Genomic DNA, 19,785 nt, shown 5'->3' on the forward strand with positions numbered 1-19,785 from the left:
GTGTAGTTCAAACTAGGCAGAACGTCTCCAGGACCTGATCCAAAATCTGCTAACGTCAACAGAGTCTTTCTTTCAAATATACTACTTTGGGGATCAGTTCTCAAAGAAAAGTCCTGTTTAATTTGCTGATGGGAGTGTGAATATAAATGCAGATTTTTGCTTGACTGGTGTTTCCATCCTCGGCCTGATTCACCTCCCAGGAGGATGGAGGAAAGGTCAAAATCGGAGGCAGGTCGCATTAGACACTGACATTTATCTGACATAAACTCTTAATAATATGTCATAGGTTCATTTGATTAGAAACAATGCAGTCAGAGAAGATAAACAGTGTAGAACTGGTCCCCTTATCATGGAAGAGATACTAAGCATCTGAAATTTTAGACAGTGGGAAAATTTGCTGTTCAGAGTCACAGAGACACTTATGCGCTGTTGTATAACATGCATTACATATTAATGCATAATGTGTTACAATATCAATGTATAATATGCATTGTATATTTTACAATATGCAATGGTATAGCAATTTTAAGTGAGAAAATGTGTAGGAAGATTAAAGTCACACAACTGTGTTAGAATACACACAAATCTGTACAGCACTAATTATACATAGAGTAACAGGAACAGCACATTATAAACACAAATGCTTGATTCTATGATGTATTATGGGAATTTATCTTGACCTTTCAAAATGGTCTTTCAAAAACAAGTACCTCATTTTGACTGGTGTGGGATACTCAACAGCTCTTAATTAAATGCCTCAAAGGCAGGCTTTAAAACCGTGTTCTGAAGTATATTGAATTAGGATCCACAAGACTGGTTTTTGGCACCTGTTCTTGAAATGGAGGGAGGGGGGGGGAAGCACACTGAACCAAGATTATGCATTATTTTCCAGGAATTCAGCAATTTCTTGGAGAGATTAAATTTACTGCAGCTTTGAAATAACAGGGTTACTGCACATTCTGAATGGCTGAGTGTCTCTGTGGGACTGGATAATAGCTAGCACTGGGGTCCCAGGGGATTTTATTGCTGTTAACCCATCCTCCTGTTCTGTTCCTACTTTTACATGCAAAAGAAAATGTTTGTGCTTAATGCAATATTTATAGCTATAAGTAATAGTCAGTTCCTTTCTGGTTTTACGGTACCAGCATGTACAAGAAATACATAAAACTGTATATATTATTGCTACTACTTTGCAAGATGTTGTATATATTGTAAAGCTGGCTCTCTAATAGAAGGCAGCTAAAGACCTCTGCACTTAAATCTGCCAGAGCTGATACAGCAATCACAAACATGTGTTGTTACACTTCTTGTGGCTCATCTCCACATGGTGCAGCTGTTGTGTTGGCTAAAGAAAATGCAGGCCCAAGGGAAACAAATTTAATTCAGCTGGGGTGACTTCCACTAAAAAAAAGTGTTTTAAGGAGAACAGGTGTCTTACAGTAAGGGGGATTGTTTGAGAGGTTTTCCCCAAACTTGCTTTGCTTCTAGGAAGCCTATTCTAAAGTGGTGTGCCTGTGATAATAATCTCTTGCAGTCTAATTTTTAAATAATACCCTTCAGAAATGCAATGGATTCCAGAAATTCTACTTTTGTTTGTTTGTCATAGTCCTAGGGCAGGCAGGCTAGCACAGGACCTTATTGCACAAGTTAGAAGCTGGAAAGAGCCTCATTGCTGTTATTTGGATTCCTCAGCCGAAAGAAGGTTTGTTTAATCAACAAGTGACTGTGCCAAGGCAGACCTACAGTCCATGTAAGTCACCAGTTGATGCCCCTAGAGCTGTGCCAGTTTATACCTATATATCTATTGTTTTAAGCTTAATTTTTTGCTACAGTTTTACTTAAATATAGTTCCCTCCTAGATACGTTCTTACTTACTTAAAATAATATACTATGTAGTCTAATAAAACAGTATTGAGCGAACAGCTTTTCTTTGCTTTTCCAGAAAGGCATTTACCTTGCATACTATGATACCTTCTCTAGTTTTGTCATGCATTCCTGCCTCTCTGCTTCCTGCGTCCTCTTGTATATCAGGGTAGAAATTGTTTGAGTGCTGCTCAGTGGCTGACTCAGAAGCCTTCCTGCCTTGGCCAGTAGCAGATCCCACAGTGCTGAGGCAGCAGGATCCATGAAGCTGAGAAACACTGTTTTCCCAGCAGGCTCTTAGGAGTCTCCCTAACAGCCCTTCAGACAAACATAGCAGTGGCTGGCAGATCTTTCTCTTCCTGTAGTCAACCCTCTTTCCGAAATAAGGTTACTCCAGAAGGTAGTTTCTTCTTGTGTAGGTGTCTTCATACGGCAGTTTCCTCCTTTGGGCCTGTTTTCCCACAAGGTCGGAATTGCTTCTCTATAGGGAAACAGAAGTCCAAACAAGGGGTGATTTTTCCACACAGACCCCATTCCTACAGAGTTGCTTCTCCTACAGGGTGTATATGAGCTGCTCTTAGCACTTCCTTCTCAGATCTTAAATAAATAAATGTTATGACAACAAACTTCTGTTTTTCTTTTTGCAAGGTTAAGCACGTTAGCTCTTAACATCAATCTTTATTGCTACATGTTGTGTCCTCAGAGTGTCTTTTGCAGACCTTGGGCACTTTTTTAGGCTTCTTCTCAAGTTTCCAAATTGGAGACCCAGTACTCCTACTGACCTCCTCCTTTTGAATAAAATCCAGAGCTCACTGAGGTCAATAGCAAAATTCATGAGATTTTTGTTCTCTGTGTGTATGCACATAAAGACCTGCAACAAATCTTGTGTTTTCGCAGACTTCTCCTTACCAAGGAAAAGGAAATTCTGCCCTTGCCACTTTTCTCAGCAGGAATTGTGACAAAGCCCCTAAGTCTCACTGATGGTAGGAACTGCCACAGCCATGCCTGATGTCAGGAGGCAGGAGTAGATGGACCTGGGCTACACCACGCCAGTGAGGGAGAAAAGGATCCCAATTAACAAAATAAGAAGAACCAACAGCAGAATGAAACCTGCGTTCACAGTGAAGCCACAGTGGGGACCCTCACTCTTTACTCTATGTGTGTACAGCCAGTATCTTTTCCAAATACTGAAAAAAAAAAATAATTTATTATTTGTAGAGTGAGATTAATTCAGCAGAGTGTCTGAGTGTTGCCCAAGGAAGCTGGTTAAAGTGATATCTGAATTTAAGACTAGCCTCTTGTTTTTCATGGCATTGGAGTATGTGCTTATCAGGGACGTTCTGTGTTTGAGGTTCAGGGAGAAGGTGATGGCCATCTCCTCTGAATGCTTTCAGATGACTGATTTTCAGAACTCTGCTGGCATTCTTCCAGCTGGGGGCCTGGCCATTAGATAAGCTTAACATTATGGTGGCCATTTGCAAAACAGATGAGAGCAGAAATAGCAAGAGGAAATGAGAAACCTAAGAAACCTGCTGGAACTCCCTGCAAATAAAGATCCGACCTTGGAAGGAAAAGTCTTAGATCCTTCCACTGAAAGAAAAACTGGTGAGCATAAGTTTTCAGCTGCTAAAACTATAACCACTATCCCAGGGGAGATAAAAGCACCAGCCAAAGAAAGACCACCACAAGTGCCAGCCTCAAGAAATCTAGGAAACATTACACTTGCTTCCTTTGTGAGAGTCTGCACAAAAGTTTTCAGGTATTACCGGATAGGATCCATTTGCTTCTGCTTTCAGTTTGGTTTTTTTTTAACGATGAAGCCCATGGCCATCCTGGCTAAGAATCCTGCTTAATAATCCCTCCTTTGCCGGTATTTAAATAGTGTCACATGGCGTTGGAGCATTACACTACCAGCAGGTTTGACAGATATCGTTTGGCAGATCCTGTGGTGGCCGTTCACATCATCCTTCCAGCTGCCTCTTTCCCCTCTCTGCCAGATATTACTGTTTCTGGAAGCAGCTTGGCAAAAGGGGCCATACCTGTAGCTCAGCAATTCTAGTTCAGTCAGGTCCCATAATTCAAACTTGCAAGCAGATACAGCTGACAGCCATTCAGTTTTGTTCTTCTTTTAATAGCTGAAGTGTCCTTTGCACTGGCATTTGGAAACGTTGTGAGCGGCGATCCTTGGTTACCACGTTTTCCCTATCAGGATTTCACATGGCAATGGAACCGATGTGGTGGAAAACAGGAACGGGGCTCTCTCCACTGATAATTTCCTGGCAGAGGGAAAATATTAAGTCATCTTTTTTTAATCAAGTAGTCTCACCTGAGTAAATATTCTAGCAATTCCAACTTTTAATTTTATTATCATAGTCTATTGCTCAAGCTGTGTTTTCTGACTGTGCAGCAATAACAGTGCTACGAGCACATGAAGATTTTTCAAGCTGGCATTGTGTTCGGTTCCTTTTACATTTCCACACATAATCTGCATAACATTATTAAATCTTTCCTGTACATTATTTAGCCTCTGGGATCAAATGAAATCATACATAACTGGAACTCTTTGGGCTTTGACAGATGTCCTCTGGCAGATTTTTTGCAGCGGTTTAAGTTGTTACTGCTCTCAGCTATTTTCTTGGCCTTTTCCTGGAATGGGACAAGTCTCAGCTGCTTTGGTGGAAAACACTAACCTCTTAGCTTTCAAAGACAATAAAAGCAGGTTTGAGTTACTGCACCGGACTTTGAACTGAGATGGCTGAAACAAAGGTATGGTCCTTTTCACCAGCTCACCTCCAGGAAGAGTAATCCTTCACAGACCGCTGTCGAGGGGTTTGGGACGGTAACGTGTCAGGCTTGCTTGCAAGCTCTTGTAGGAATATTTACAGCATCTTGCCTCTGGTCCATTTTCTGTGGGAGAGCACAGGGAAGCTGGGTATTCTTTTGAAACAGTGAAGGTTGTAATAAAAATACGTAACTTCTGCCGCTCATTTTTGTAAGCATATAGATTCTTACGAAATCAATCTGCTTCATGGGCTGTCTCCTACCGTGGATCATGAAGTCATCCTAAATAACACAGTACCTAGACGGTGCAGAGTTTGTTTCCTTTCATCTGTACACCTGTGGAAGGCTTTTTACATGTGGTAGAGCTTTTTCTGCCTTGTGTATTTTGTAAATGACATCTTTGCTAAACAGAACCCTGGGCTTATGATCTCTGCCTAAGTTCCCACAATTTCTACTGATTTGGGCTGAATAAAAATAGTCATCCCAACATCCCTCATTTGTTTTTTAAAAGCTCTGTACCAACAATTTAATATGGCAAAAAAAAAAAACCCACACCATCCCATTGTAATGAGTTCAGATGGGTTTGAATAACTGAGCATTCAAATCTGTGAATAAACTTAAGCATGTGTCACTGCCTTCAGGAAGCGTACTTCAGTTTTAAGAAACCACAGCTGCAACAATAAGATGGAAATTTGACACACACTAGGTTGAAGGTGGCAAGGATTAAAGGTATGGAATTAGGAAAAAAAAAAAACCCTTGCGCTGTTGAACAGAATACGGGACATAAATCAATGACTAACTTTGGCTAAGCTTTGCCTTATGGAAGTACGCAGCATTGCAGCTTCGCAGTTATCAGTATTTGTCATCTGGAGTATCAGTACACATGCCAGATGCAAAAGAGGGGCCCAGAGAGAACATGGGGGATGAGGAAAAGAAAATTAATAATTTCAGTGACAATGTACACTATTTTGATGTGAAACAGAACTTCTGTAATATTTCAAGAGACTTACACACACACACATATATATATGTATGGACAAAAGCTGTTGGAAATAAGCCTTTGACTTCAAAATGTGCCTGATTAAAAAGAATACTGATAAGAATTAAGACGAGAACAGCTGGAACTTTGATTGCAGTTATGTTTTCTTCTGGATGTTTATTTCTAGATCACTTTGGCAGCTGCTTTTATCTACTCCTTAGAAGTTCTTGTAGATTTGAGGAACCATTAGCTGTAAAAGTAAACATCAGCTCTGGTCTGGTTTTATGAAACCATTGAGGGGGCAAAAGATAACAGACTAATGCTGAACTAGATCAGACTTAAGTGATGCTTTGAACAGCCTTTTAGATTTCAGGCTCCACCTGTAACTCTAACAGAAAGTCGAGTATCTCAGATATTCTCCTTTACCAAGCACACAGGAATGACCAACCTCTAGGAATGAAAATACTCTTCCTGAAAAACTTAAATTCATGTCTCACTGTTGGTTCAAAAGATGGAATGCTTTCAAGTGTGCCTCCACTGTCTAGGTACAGGGATGGTCCTTAAATGCAGTTCTGCTGCATTTCAGTATCTGTCATCTATAAATATTGTGCTTTGAATAAAACAGATCTGCGGTTTTGACTCCGCTTCACTCAATTTTGTTTTGTAGTTGTTTAAGAGTTATTTAATAACTGCGGTTTTGTATTTTCTTGAGCTGTCTGCTTGGAGACTGGAGAAAGGTCAGGGTTAACCCTGCTTAACCCTAGCTAATGACCTTTATCGGTGGTCTCCTTTTCAGATCCCGGGAGTGTCAGCAATGCTGCTGTGGCCACTGACTGACTCTCAAACCAGCTCCCACTGAAATAAACACACCGTATGATATTTACTTGATGCTTCTTCCCAATATAAATTCTTACCACACCACACTGGTCAAAGCCCTCCGGCCAATGTCACAGAGTCTTCTCCGTTTTCAGGTTTCACAAAGGGTTCAAGGACAAGATACATTTTGTTCAAGATTCTTTCAAGTGCCTTCATGAGACTTCTTGTGGGGCCTTTCTTGGATTCAGAAAATATTTTTTTCACTTACTATAATCAGCTTTGATTTCTCTGTCCTGAGCATTTCTGCTAGTGACGGAGGCTTCCTCACAACTCTCCACAGGCACTGCCTTAGGCTCTCTGAAAGCCCCTGGTCTTGCAGGCACCATTGATCCTTGTGTCCATCACAGCTGGGAAGGCTGTCATTCCACAGCGTGCCTTGTCCCAGGGTCTCTCTGGTGCTGTCCTCCACGCACACCCCACCCCCTGAAACGGCAGAGCGCTGCACCTACGCAAGTGGGTTCCATCCGGCGGTTCAGACAGGCAGACTCACAACCGCAGTGAAATTCAAAAGCTCCTGGTTTCATTGGAACAACCAGTAACTGTCAGGACAAATTTAGTGGAAAAGGGGAATACATATTACACTTGAAAGTTTCTAGTGTGGCTGACAAAATCTCTTTCCCCTCTCCGCTGATCTGAAAAGCTGAAAATAAGAGGCCTTGAGGCGGCTCTGTTTCTGCTGCAGTGTAATGTCCCTGGCTTTCAGCACTTCTCGGGTGCTAAAGTGAGTTCTGATGTTGAAATGAATGGGGTTTGTATTTTACTTGGAAACAGTTCCCAAGGGGGTATTTGAAAGAATAGCATAACCAACTAGTAATTTTCACAAAGCCTATCATGGGTGAGCAGGTCAAATAAATGAAATAGTTAATGCAAACAAGGCGGACCCGCAATAATCATTGATGCTCTGTACACGATGGACCATGCCATCTAGTATGGACAAAACAGGGGAAACGTTCCTTCACTAGTTTTCACCCTACCCTTTACCAGCCTGTGTAGCTCCCTCAAATACTTCTGCGGGGTCCACGAAAGGGAACTAAGGAGAGCAAATGGGATGCCGGGCCTCTGAGAAGGGACCTGTATCACCACGGGAGCAGAAAACGGGTCCATGGGCAAAGATGGTGGAAATCCACTGCTGGGTCTCAGCTCAGGGTCGTCCTGATTTTATATGCTTTCTGTCTGTTTCTGCCTCATGATACCCACAGAGCAGAAGCTGTCTGTCACGACACACTGTGTGTGCATGTTGTAATGGGAAGGGAAGGGAAGAGGGAAGGGAAAAGGGAAGGGAAAACAGAAGGGCAAAGGGAAGGGAAAAGAGGAAGGAGAGATAGAATAATATTCTTTACCAGAAAGTCTTGTGGCTAGTCCATGCCCAGCTCAAATACATTCTTGAACTGATCCATTCTCACCCACTGCTTTTACTGTGCAGCCTTTCTGTACGCCAGTGTGATCTTGTCCCAGTCTTTCTTGACAGTGGCTCTTTTTCCCATGCCACAAGTTAAATCCAAACTGTTCTGGTCTGAAAAGTCTCCAAAGTGTATCAGCATCACATCCGCAAGTTTCATCATGTTGGAGCAACCATCCTTTCACCCAACAGGATGGTATACACAGCGGTGCTCTGAGGTGGCAGCAGGGGAAGCTGAAGGGAGCACCAGCATTTAATGCAGAAACAAGGTGGTCGTAATAGATGACTGAGTGCCAGCAGCTGAACTCATGGAAAAGGACAGGAGAGCAGGCACAATGCAAAATCTTGCCTAGAAAGGTAACTGCTCTGGGATTTTTTGTAAGCTTTTATTCATTTGTTTATTGGTATCATGAGGCAACCTGAAAATAATGGCCCTAATTGAGGAGATCTTTTAAACCAGTGGTAAAACACATGCTCAGCAGTTAACTTCAGCATATAAAGAAATTGAAGCACCTGCTTAGGTACTGCCCTGGGTAGTGATGAACTTAAGCATGCGCTTAAGTGCTTTTTTGGATCATACCCAGCAGAGTATGGTAGTGGACACACCCGGGGTAGGGTCAGCCATGGCAGTGTCTTCAAGAGTTTCCAAATACCTTAGCATGGTAAGTTTTCCCTCAATTTCCTCGTATTTCAGGAACCTTCAAATATTCTTTAAAATACCCTGATTTTATTAAGAATTGCAGGGTTTCACCAGTAAGGTTTGTCTGGACATCGGGGTGAGTCTGCCCGGGAACAACTGGTACTTTTTCCTAATAGCCATTACTGTCCTCTTCTTTGACTTAGATGCTGCAAACAACTGGAAAAAGCATGCAGAGATTAATACAGTCATTGTGCTTGTCTGTAAGTGATGATTTGCATGTGCTTGCACCATGCTTGTAACGCTCTGAAAATATCTGAAATGCTCCGTAGTATCTTGGTTTATAACATGTCCTTCGCCACAGTTTACACATCAAGAATGCATGCTGAAAACAGGAAACACGCATGCAGAGGGTAGGTAAAAGGGGATTGCAGTATACATCTATTCGACGGAATAGTCCCGGTTTTAGAGCACCATAAGCATTGGGTTTGTGTAAACAAATCAGTGCTTAACCCACAGATGTATCTAATGACCATATGGATTCTGCATGTTTACAACTGGAAAAACCCCTCTGAGCTTTTCTATTGTTTGCTGACTTTCACCCTATACTATTCATTTTATTTGTGAAAACGGAGTTATTCACTGGGATATAAAACGTTCTTAAAAGGAAACGGAGTTATTTAATATACGCCACAAGACAAGATGTATGGCCCCTGTTCTCTGCTGCCTTGGAGTCCTCATGTCCTAGGTGAGTTACGAGGCATGCGACCAAATGTACAACCGCATTTCTTAAACCAATTTATTGCTTTTATACAATATTTCTCTTAGATTTCCCCCCACAACTGTTGGCTTGGAGACTGCAAACTTCATGATCCGACCAGGCTGAGGCAGCTGCAGAACTTCATCGGTGTCCGAAACCCCCCTTTACCCAGGAGCGAAGCGTACGAGCCCACGTCTCTGCAGCATGCGGGCGGCCCTGAAATGCCACCGACTGACCTCTGCCTTGCAGGCTGTGACTTGGCACATCTGCTAAGTGAGGTAAAATGCCACGACCAGAGAGCAAGCAAAGCTGGCCAGCCTGGGGACCCTCTGCAGTCCCTAGACTCAGCTCGGGGGCGGGGGGGGGGGGGGGGGGCTGAAATGGTGAGGAAGGGGCCCACTTGTTTGCGATGGGTGTCTGTTCTTCCAGCCGTGGCTGTAGGCAACAGCCCTGCTCAGTGTTTCGATGCTGACAGCAGGAAAGACTTCAGCCAAATGGTTGTTTAAACCGAGCTGTAATAAGGTACGGCACGTTGCATTTCTTTACATCATGACAACTGCTCATTTCAGGCACCACAGAAACATCTCGTTGCTGATGGCAGGGGAAGGAACGCTTCAGGCTAGAAAAGTCCACTTACGGAGGTCTTTTCTCCCCCTCTTCCCTGAGGAGATCAGCACGCAGCGGTCTGGGCTGAGCGGGAGGCAGCGCGCCGGGCTTGGGCTGTGCTGGGCAGGATCCCCTCGGGGCCGGACGTCTGTAGGAGAGGGGTCCTCCCGGCAGGAGACGGTCACCCCCGCCCTCAGGGCCGGGGCAGAGCATCCCCTCTTTGCTCCACGGCGACCCGCGGGGCTTTCCCGAGCTCGGGGCCCGCCGTCGGGGCAAGGCGTCCTCGCCCGGTCCCCGCGGGGCCGGCGGCCGCCTCCGCATCCTCCCTCGCCCCGTCCGCACCGTGCAATTGCGCCGCGGCACAGCGCGCAAGTTCCGCGGTGCCCACGGAGGGGTCCCCACCCGCCGCCGCGCTCACGGCGAAGCCGACATCGGCCTCGGGCGGTTCGGCACTTGCCCGGTGTGCCCCGACGTGGGAGGGGGGAGCGGGGCACGGCGACCCCGGCTGAAGAGAACTCCCCGGCCCCCCGGCCCGGGGCTCGGGGCTCCCTGGCGAGGGGAGGGCGAGGGGGAGCACCGTCGGGCCGGCTGCAGCTGTGGTGCCCGTCGGGGAGGCGTCGGGGCGGCAGAGCCGGCGGTGCCGCGGGCAGGGCCCCGCTGCCGGCTGCCCGGGGGCAGCCCCGCGGCCGGGGGGCGGCGGGCGGGGGGGGCGGGGGTTCCCGGCCAGGGGACGGCGGGTGGCGGTTGCGTGCCTGTGGGAGACGCGGGCGAGATCCAGCCCGCTAAGGTCGGTGTGTGTTTAATTGCTTTCCTCTTTCACGGAAATTAATCGCGGCGATGTTTTACGGAGGGCCCGAGTCTGGGTGGGGGAGATGCTGAGCGGGAGCTGCCTCGGCCGGGTCCCCCGCAGCACCCCCAGCGCCTTGCCTCCCGCCGCCGCCGCCTGTTCGCTAAACCGCGGCGTTCCTGACCGGTACGTTAAAAAACCAAAAAATTTTAAAAATCCCACCCCAACACATCTGCGTGAAGCAGGTGATGATTTAGTCACCAAGAAACGCCAGCGGAATCAGATGCCAAACCGACGGGCGGTCACCGTTTTCCTTAAAAAAAAAAAAAATAAAAAGGAAATTAAACAAGCTCTCGGTGAGCAGCCCGAGCCGTTTGCAGCTCCGGCCTGTCTGTCGCTGCCGAGAGGCACCTCCGCCCCGCGGGCACCGGGAGCCGTCGGGGCGCCTCCCTGGTCCGGCACCGGGCGCTGCGCTGCCGGTCCCGTCCCCCGGCGGAGCCGCTGCCCAAGGCCGGAGCACGCACGGGTACCCCTCGGGTGGGTCCTGCGGCACCACCGGCCGCGGCGACCCCGCTCCCGGCCGCCGCTTCTCCCTCCGGGTCCGCAGCGGGACGGGGCCGGCGGAGAGGGCAGGGCGCCGCGGCGGCCTCCAGGGGGCGCTGCAGCACCACGGGCCGCCGCCGCCGGCCGCTCCGGTGTCCCCCGGTGTGTGTGCGTGTGTCCCCGGCCCACCCCGCCCCGCCCCGCCCGGCCCCGCCGTGCCCCCCGCCCGGCCAGGGCACAGCGACGCGGAGCGCTCTGCCGAGGCGGAGCGGGGCACCTGCTCGGCCCGGGAGCTCCCCCCGTGCCCCGCCGGCTGCGCCGTGCCCGTCGGTGGCGGCTCCGCGCACCGGGCGGCGGGGGAAGGAAGGCCGGGGCACCGGGCGGCGGGAGGACCCCGCCTGGGGTGGACGCGGAAAGGTGACGCGGAAGCGCGGGGCCCGATCCGGCAGCCCCTGCCCCACCCCCCGGTGCTGTCACCCCTGCTCGACGGGTGTCTGCAGCCCCTGACCCACCCCACCCCCTTCCGACGTCCGAGCGGCCCCGGCGGGCGCGGCGGTACCGGCGGGTCTCGCCCCCAGCTCTCGCCGCGCACCTGCTGGCCGGGCCGGGCCGGGCCGGGCCGGGCCGGGCCGGGGTCACCGGGCGCTCCCTGGCAGCGCTGCCGGCGGCGGGAGAGCGCGGCTTTCTCGCTCCCGGCGGAGCCCAGGCGCACGGCGGGCGGCCGGGCAGCAACCGGCCCGGCGGCGGCCCCGCACCGCTGCCCTGCCCGCCCCAGCCCCCGCCTCTTCGAGGCTTTTTCGTTGGCTGGTCGGTTTGGGTTTGGGGGAGGTTGTTGCGGATTTACAAAAATTTTTTCTTTTTTGTTATTTGCTTGTGGGGGTTTCCTTCCCGCCAGCGAGTGCGGCTTATTTCCCCTTGCCGTGGAGATCAAAAAATGCCGGTTCTCCCGAAACAGCCCCCTCCGTCCCTTGTGTCGAGGAGGTTCCCTCGGAGCCGGCAGCGCGGGGCGGAAAACGCGGCTGTGTGAAGTCCCCTTTCCCCTTCGTTCTTGAAGCAAACCGGCCTTGCTCGAGAAAGCAAACTAACGAGGGGACGCGGGTCCCTCCCCCGCGGCGTGCCGGAGCTCCACAGCCCGGCGGCGGCCGGCGAGCCCTTGCCCCACGTAGGGACCCGCGGCCGCCCCGCACCCGGCCCGGGGAAATCTCTCCTTCTCCCGGAGCTGTCAGCCTCAGTGGCCTCGCTGTCCAGGAGGCGAAATACTATTTATTTCGGGTGAGACGGATTTAAAATAGGGCATTTTCGAAGAAGGGCTTTATGAAAAGAAACGAAAACCAGCCCGAGCGCCCGGCGGCGGCCGCGCTGCCCTGCGAGGGGACACCTCCGCGCCCTCCTCCGCCGGCTCCTGCGCCCCCTCGTCGATTAACTTTTTCCTACTGTATAATGAAAGGAGAAACAAAAAAAAATTATCCCGATGCAGCCGTCACTCCTGTCCCTCTCTCTTCCGCGATCTCGAATTAACCGGCACAAACTCTACCTTGAAAAATATTCGAAGCTGTTTTTAAGCGCCACTTCTTCCGACTTCTTTTTAGACTTCTCCAAGCCTACTTCCAGTCCGGATTATACAATAAATTCTCCATATCTGCGATTTAAGTAACGCACAGAACAAGATAACGTTACAGATAACAATTCGACACAAATTCGCCGTATGCAACTGCCCGCCTCGCAGCTAACGACGAAAATGAACACGGTGCTTTAATCGAGAAATTCGAAGAGGGTCACAGAGGCCCCAGTTAGCAGCAAATTCCCCGGTAATAAATCGAAACTGCTCTCGAAACTATGTGTCTGTTCCAGGTAGGGACTGTGTGCTCGGGCAGGGAGTGCGGGGCCGGCTCCGCACCGGTCCTGCTTCGGAACCCGCCTTTTTGGGCGCCCCAGCAGCGGGGAAAGGGCAGAGCCGAGCCGCCGAAGCGCCGGTCCGTAGGGCGGCCCTGGCCCGACGGCCACGCAGCCGTGCGGTCGTGAGCGTTCCCTGCCCCTGCGGGTCCCTCCCGGAGACGTGGGCGCCCGCAAAACCCCCACGCTCGGGGTCCGGAGGGGTTCTTTTAGGTATTTAAGCAAGTCACGCCGCCCGTGGCACCCTGGCTGGGGCAGGGAGGGCGCAAATCCCCGCGGCGGGGCGGCCGCTCTCGGGAGGGGGGGAGAAGTCACCTTAGGTGACGCGGTGGGGGGGTGGTGGGGGACACGGGGACAGGCGGGGGGCGTCCTGCCCCTTTAAAACCCAGTTGCTACCCAAACACAAGTAAACAGTGGGGCCGGCGGGGCGGGCCGGGGCCGGGGGCGGTCCCGTCCCGTCGGGGCGGAGCGGCGCGGCGCGGCCCCGAGCGTGGGGCTATGCACGCCGCGGGGTGGGCCGGCGGCAGCGGGCGGGCGGGGACAGCGCTCCACGCCACTCAGCGCTGAAATGTGATGGACCGGGCAGGGGGCGGCTCAGACTCGCTCCGAGCCTCGCCGGGGTCGATAGGCGGGAGGCTGCGGGCGGGCGGGCGGGTGGCGGCGGTCTATGCCGGGGCCGCCGCAGCCAGAGCTCCCAGCCGCCGCCCAGCCCTCCGCAACATGCCGGCCGCCGCCGGGCCCCGGCCCCGCTGAGCGCCCCCGCTGTGGATCTAATGTCTCCGTGAAGGTGCCGCCGCGGCTTTGCCCCGGGAGGAGCAGCCGGCTGCGGTAGGTGAGTGGCTGTCCCGGGCCGCCCTGCCCGCTGCCGTCGGCGGGAGCGGGGCGGCCCCCGGAGCGGAGAACGCGGGGCCGCCGGGCTTACTTTCAGTTTGCAGCTCGGCGGCGGCCGGGCTGGGGGTCCGTCGGTGCGGGACCCGGCGGCGAGAACCTCCCGGGCTGCGCGGTCGGTGTCCTGCACGTGAAACCCCTCGCGGGGAAGAACCGGTCCCTGCGTGGGCTGCGCGGGGTTGATCCGCGGGGTCGCGAAGGAGAAGTCCTCAGTCCCTGGACATACACCTGGGCGGGGGCGGGCAGCGGCAGCCGCGGCGCCCGGTGAGGAGCCGGCGGGGAGCGGAGACGCCCCCGGGGCCCACCCGCGCCCCCGGAGCGATCGCTGCGCCCTCGGGGCACGGCCGCGGCCCCGCCGCCGGGGGAAGGGGAGCGCCGGCCGCGCCGGCAGCGGGCAGGTAGAGAGAGAGGGGCGGTCTGCCGAGGCACCGGGCTTAATTTAATTAGGCGCTCTGAATGGCAAGGGAGAAGGAAGTGCCAAGGTTTAAGTAACATCCGTTTTTGGTTGGCTTTCCCCGCCGCACCTTACTCTAAGCAGCGTCAAAATCACGCACGAAGACACTTTCTGGTCTTTTTTGGATGGGTTTTAGTAAAGTTGCCCCCACTACAAATAGCAATAGGTGTGCCGTGGTTCAGGCAACAGTGTAGTTTTAAAAGTTTCCGCCTTAAACTACGGATTTCGCGTTCGGAATAGTTTTTCGGACTCGGTTCTTTGACCCGAAAACGAGCGCCCTGCGGTGACACCGCCGCACGCCGCTGCCGAAGGCGGCTGTGGAGGACGAAGCCCTGCCCTGCAGAAATGCTGCACCTTCCTCGATCCCGGCTCGCAGCCGGTGGCTCCCAAAGCCCGCCGCGGCCAGCCGGGACGGACGGGAGGCAGGAGCCGCGCTGGCAGCCGGCGAAAAGCGATTTTATTGCCTGTGTGTCCGGAAAGCGAATAGAAACTCACGCTACGACATCTTTAAAAATAAGTCTCTATATATAACCCCCCCACCCCCCCAAAAAAAAAAAAAAAGGACGCCATATATACTAGGTGGTATCGATACCACTGTCCCCGGTCTCGGTATAATCCCAAACGGGAAAAACTGGGCAGCAGCGAAGGAAACCCGGGAGAGCCACGATCCAAGGAAAACGAAAACAGGAGTGGGTAGCGCTGCAGTTCACACCCGACCTCCTTGCCACATTTTTTTCCCGGAGGGCCAGTTCGGTGCGGTGCCACAAACGAGGAGGAAAGGTATTTTAGAAAAAAAAAAAAAAAAATATATATATATATCCCAGAAGTGGTTTCTCCGCCCGGGGGCTGCGCGGTGCCTGCGGGGCGGCCCGGAGCAGAGAGGGCTGCGGGCCGGCGGCGGGCTCGGCGCTCCCGGAGCTTCGTTTACTTTTGTGGTTGTGTTTTGGGAGGTTTTGGGTTAGGAGGATTTTTCTGGGGGTTGTTCTTGTTTATTTTGGAAACTACGCGTTAGCAGTCCCTCCACCCAAATCCCGGGAGGCGCTGGGGCACCCTCGGCCCTAGCTCTTGTTTACAGGCCCGGAGAGACCCCGGCGCTTGCTTTCGCCGCTTTTCTGGGTCGTTGCGGCCCATCGGCTGCTGGAAGCGAACCCTCACCGACAACAAAAACAGGAGGGGCAGGGGCTTGCCCCCCACGCCGACGTCCCCCCCTTGCCCCGCGGGAGGGGAGCGTCTCCCCGGGGGCGCCGAGGGGTCCCCCCGGCCGGCGGGAGAAGCGGGCCCGGCGGTTTCGGTTGAATGGGTTGAGTGAAACCCTCTGACAGTCACACACCGCTCATTAGCTCAGGGCCCCGGCGCTCCGGCCGAGCCCCCGGCCGGGGGGGGGGCGGAGGGGTTGCGGAAGGGGGGCTCGGCCGGAGGGCTCCGTCCCGCCGGGGCTGCGCTCGCCCTTCCCGGCCCTGCGGGATGGAGGAAGGCGGCTGCGGGGCCGCCTTCGGAGGCCGCCGCTTTCCTCGCCGCCGGTGGGATCGCCCGGGCCCCGGCTGGGCTGCGTGGGGCGGCCCCGGCCATCTGGAAGGGATCTCAGTGCAAAGTGGATTTATTTAGGACCTGCGGCGCGGGGGGCTGGGGAGGAGGTGTGCGTGCGGGGTCTCTCTCCCTCGGTTATCTTGATAAATGAGTTGTTGTTGAAGAAAGAAAAATAAGCACCCGAGCTGGGATAAACGCGGGGGTTATCCCCACCACCACCCCACCCGGGGCCTGCCTGGGCTCTCCGGGAGCACCCTGCTCCTTCCCGGGGGGCGCCCAGCCGGGAGGGCTCGGGGTCGGGGCCTTCGCGCCCGCGGGAAGGCCGGGCGGGGGGTGGGAGCGACGCCGGGGGCCTGGTCGGGGCGGGGGGCCGGAGGGAGGCGGCCCCGGAGGTCCCCGCGGTGGCCGGGGCCCAGGCGCTGCGGGTGGGGGGGGCGGCGAGGAGCGGAGCGGCCCCGGTCCCGGCCACCGCTCCGTTCCGGGTGCATTTTCCACGATTCGTTTAATTTGACTCTGTGGCGCGTTCGGTTGGCTCGGCGCTGGGTTTTCTCCTTTCTATTTTAATTTGGGGTGGGTGTTTCTGGGAATGATACTTTTAAATATTTTTTTTTACGCTGTAGCTTCTCCGGTCGATGCGATCGGGGCGGTGGGGCGGTGGCGGCCGCCGTTCCCGGCGGAGGACGGGGGCGCCGGGGCCGGACGAAGGCGACCCGCCGGGGCCGTGCCTGGCCCTCCCCGGCTCTGCCGCCGAGCTCGCCTCCGCGGGGGGAACGACGCTGCTCTCAGTAAAACTCTCTTTCCCCTCCATTTCTCCCTCTTTCTTCCTAGGAGTTTTTTCCCCGTCTCGAAAGCCCAGCAGAGGCACCGGCTGCACCGCCGGCGTGCGCCCGCCCCGGGAAGATGGGAAGCAAGGCTCTGCCAGCCCCCATCCCGCTGCACCCGTCCCTGCAACTCACCAACTACTCCTTCCTCCAGGCTGTGAACACCTTCCCCGCAGCTGTGGACCAGTTGCAAGGTCTGTATGGACTCAGCGCCGTGCAAACCATGCACATGAACCACTGGACATTGGGCTACCCCAATGTGCATGAAATCACCCGCTCCACCATCACGGAGATGGCGGCCGCCCAGGGCTTGGTGGACTCCCGCTTCCCTTTCCCCGCACTCCCCTTTGCCACGCACCTCTTCCACCCCAAGCAAGGGGCCATCGCTCACGTCCTCCCAGCATTGCACAAGGACAGGCCCCGCTTTGACTTTGCCAACCTGGCCGTGGCCGCCACGCAGGAGGACCCCCCCAAAGTGGGGGAGCTCGCCAAGCTGAGCCCCGGACTGGCGTCGCCCCTGTCGGGCATCAGCAAGCTGTCCCCGGACAGGAAGCCTTCCCGCGGCCGCCTGCCCTCCAAGACGAAAAAGGAGTTCATCTGCAAATTCTGCGGCAGGCACTTCACCAAGTCCTACAACCTCCTCATCCACGAGCGGACCCACACGGACGAGCGGCCCTACACCTGCGACATCTGCCACAAGGCTTTCCGGAGGCAGGACCACCTGCGGGACCACCGGTGAGGGATCACCGCGCCCGGGGCCGGGCCGCGGGGAGCCGCCGCGGGGTGTGGGGGGAGCCTCTCCGGGAGAGATTCTTCCTCCGGCTCCGCGGCCGCGGAGGCGCCAGGGCAGCCCGGACCTGCGCCCTGCGTGGGACGGGCCCCCGCCTCGGGGGGCTGGGGGGTGAAGCCCCGGGGCTGCTGTGCTTCTGAAGCGCAGCCCTGGGTGTGCGGGGAGGAGGAAGAGGGCGCAGGTGGGTGCTCCCCGGCTGCCCTCTCCTCCGCACGCCGCGGGCTGAGGATCCCCGCTGCCCTTGGGGGAGAGTGGGCTCGGCTCCCGCCGGCCAGCGAGCAGATGCTGTCGCGATCTGTCGCCAGAGGGGCAATCACGCCTCGACACGAATTATGGCAAGTTTTTTTAACGGACAGAGGAGTTTAATCGTGAAGTGAATTATACGGGAGGGAAGAATTAAGCGGGGTCGGTTGGGGGGGGGGGGGGGAGAGCAGGGTTTGGGAGAGTGGGGCCTGGGGTCCCCGTGGCCCCGCGCTCCCGGCAGCGCTGCTCACCCCTCGGGTTCCCTTCCAGGTACATCCATTCCAAAGAGAAGCCCTTCAAGTGCCAGGAGTGCGGGAAGGGCTTCTGCCAGTCCAGGACCCTGGCGGTCCACAAAACCTTACACATGCAGGTGAGCCCGCCGCTCCCCGGCCTCCTCAGCGCGTGTGCCGCCGGCGGGGACCCGGCCCGGCCCGGCTCGGCTTGGCTTGGCTCAGCTTGGCTCGGCTTAGCTCGCCTCGGCTCGCTTAGGCCCGGTTCAGCTCGGCCCGCCGCGGGGCTGGGGCGGCGGCTGCCAGGGGGAGGGGGCTCCCGTGCGGAGGGAAGCGAGGGGGCTCCGGCGCTTGAGGGCTCCGTGCTTTTCCCGGGGGATGGAAGCGGCCGGCGGTAACCTCCGCGGCCGCGGGGAGACGGGTTAAAGCCAGCGGGGGAGCGGCTGGCGGCGGGCAGCGAGCTCCGGCTTCGGGTTTGTCCGCGCCGCCGCTTCGGGGCGTTTTTCGTTGAGGGCTCCAAGCCCTGGCAGGGCGCGGGGGAGCCGGGCGGAGCGGAGCGGTGCGGGGCTCCCTGCCCGCCTGCCCGGACCGCCGCCGGGCGGGCAGCGGGAGCCCCGGAGCGGGAGGACGGCGCCGGCGGCCGCTTTCCCTCCGCCCCGGGGGGTGCGAAATACCACGAATCAAGAAGTCTAAAATAACCCTTTTTGGGGCAGGACAGGGCGAGGGGGCGGCCTGCCGCCCGCCCGGGGCTGCTGGCGTTCGCATCCAACTCCGATATTTCAAGTTGTGCGTTGCGATAACAAAAAAATAAAAAAGTACAGTAATACGTTAAACCAGGTAGTTTGTGAAGGATTAATCCTTTGCTTGCTTCAAATCTGAACAGGAATCTCCACACAAATGCCCCACATGTGGAAGAACCTTTAATCAAAGAAGTAATCTGAAAACTCACCTTCTTACCCATACAGACATCAAGCCCTACAACTGTGAGCAGTGCGGCAAAGTGTTCAGGCGAAACTGTGATCTACGGCGGCACAGTCTAACTCATACCCCGCGGCAGGACTTCTAGAGCAGCCAGGGACCCGCGCCCGCTCCGGCAGCTCCAACGTGTCCATTTTACCCAAGGACTGTGTTGTAGGAACCCACAGACAGGCACACACACGCGCGCGGAGACACCCTCGCAGACTCGGGGCCAAGCTTTCCTTACCACACGTCTGCGAAACTCGTTTCGAGAGTGCGGACTGCAGGATCGGGCCCCTCTCCAACCCACACCCAGGCGTTAAAGCTCATCTTTGTAGATACTCGCGGCTCATTTTAGAGCTCTGTACAGAATGTGGTTTTTCTTCGTTTGTTTCGTATCGTCGTGACAGATGCACATCGGTAACAAATCGGGGAGGCAAAAAGTATCTCTTAAAAGTGTATTTCAAAATAAATCCTTTTTTTTTTTCCAAATACCTCCTGCCTTGTTGTATTATTCTCTTAACATTTGAGCTTTTTTTTCCTGCTGTGTCAATGCAATGGTAAAGCATATTGAATAAATTTCCTAGCCGGGTAATTGTACTGTCACAACAATTTTGGTGATCGCTTTTGTTTGGCCTGTTTCACTGTCGCTGTTGTGTTATCTATTGTTAAGTAAAACGAAAGTGCTATATTTGAGAGTTTATAGCTCTATTACTTAATAGTATGAATGTCTAAATATTAACTTCTGTAC

The 19,785-nt window shown here is 54.2% G+C and overlaps 1 protein-coding gene and 1 long non-coding RNA gene across 4 annotated transcripts; both read left to right on the forward strand.

Moving 5' to 3' along the window:
- Positions 1-8,975: 8,975 nt before the first annotated feature.
- LOC142053969 (uncharacterized) lies at positions 8,976-10,452 on the forward strand. The gene is made up of 3 exons (XR_012659401.1): positions 8,976-9,283; positions 9,364-9,573; positions 9,865-10,452. It is a non-coding gene; the product is annotated as an uncharacterized LOC142053969 (long non-coding RNA).
- Positions 10,453-13,609: 3,157 nt separating this feature from the next.
- Positions 13,610-19,526, forward strand: OSR2 (odd-skipped related transciption factor 2). 3 transcript variants are annotated; one of them, XM_075085490.1, is made up of 4 exons: positions 13,610-13,956; positions 16,822-17,549; positions 18,118-18,217; positions 18,961-19,526. In XM_075085490.1, the coding sequence occupies exons 2-4, from the start codon at positions 16,894-16,896 to the stop codon at positions 19,141-19,143; spliced, it is 939 nt and encodes a 312-aa protein (XP_074941591.1). In that variant the 5' UTR covers positions 13,610-13,956; positions 16,822-16,893; the 3' UTR covers positions 19,144-19,526. The 3 variants fall into 3 exon arrangements, with proteins under 3 accessions (XP_074941591.1, XP_074941593.1, XP_074941592.1); XM_075085492.1 differs by having other exon boundaries at positions 13,613-13,956; positions 19,043-19,526; XM_075085491.1 differs by having other exon boundaries at positions 13,758-13,952.
- Positions 19,527-19,785: the final 259 nt, after the last annotated feature.

The sequence above is a fragment of the Phalacrocorax aristotelis genome, chromosome 2 (genome assembly GCF_949628215.1).
Source record: "Phalacrocorax aristotelis chromosome 2, bGulAri2.1, whole genome shotgun sequence".
NCBI lineage: Eukaryota > Metazoa > Chordata > Aves > Suliformes > Phalacrocoracidae > Phalacrocorax > Phalacrocorax aristotelis.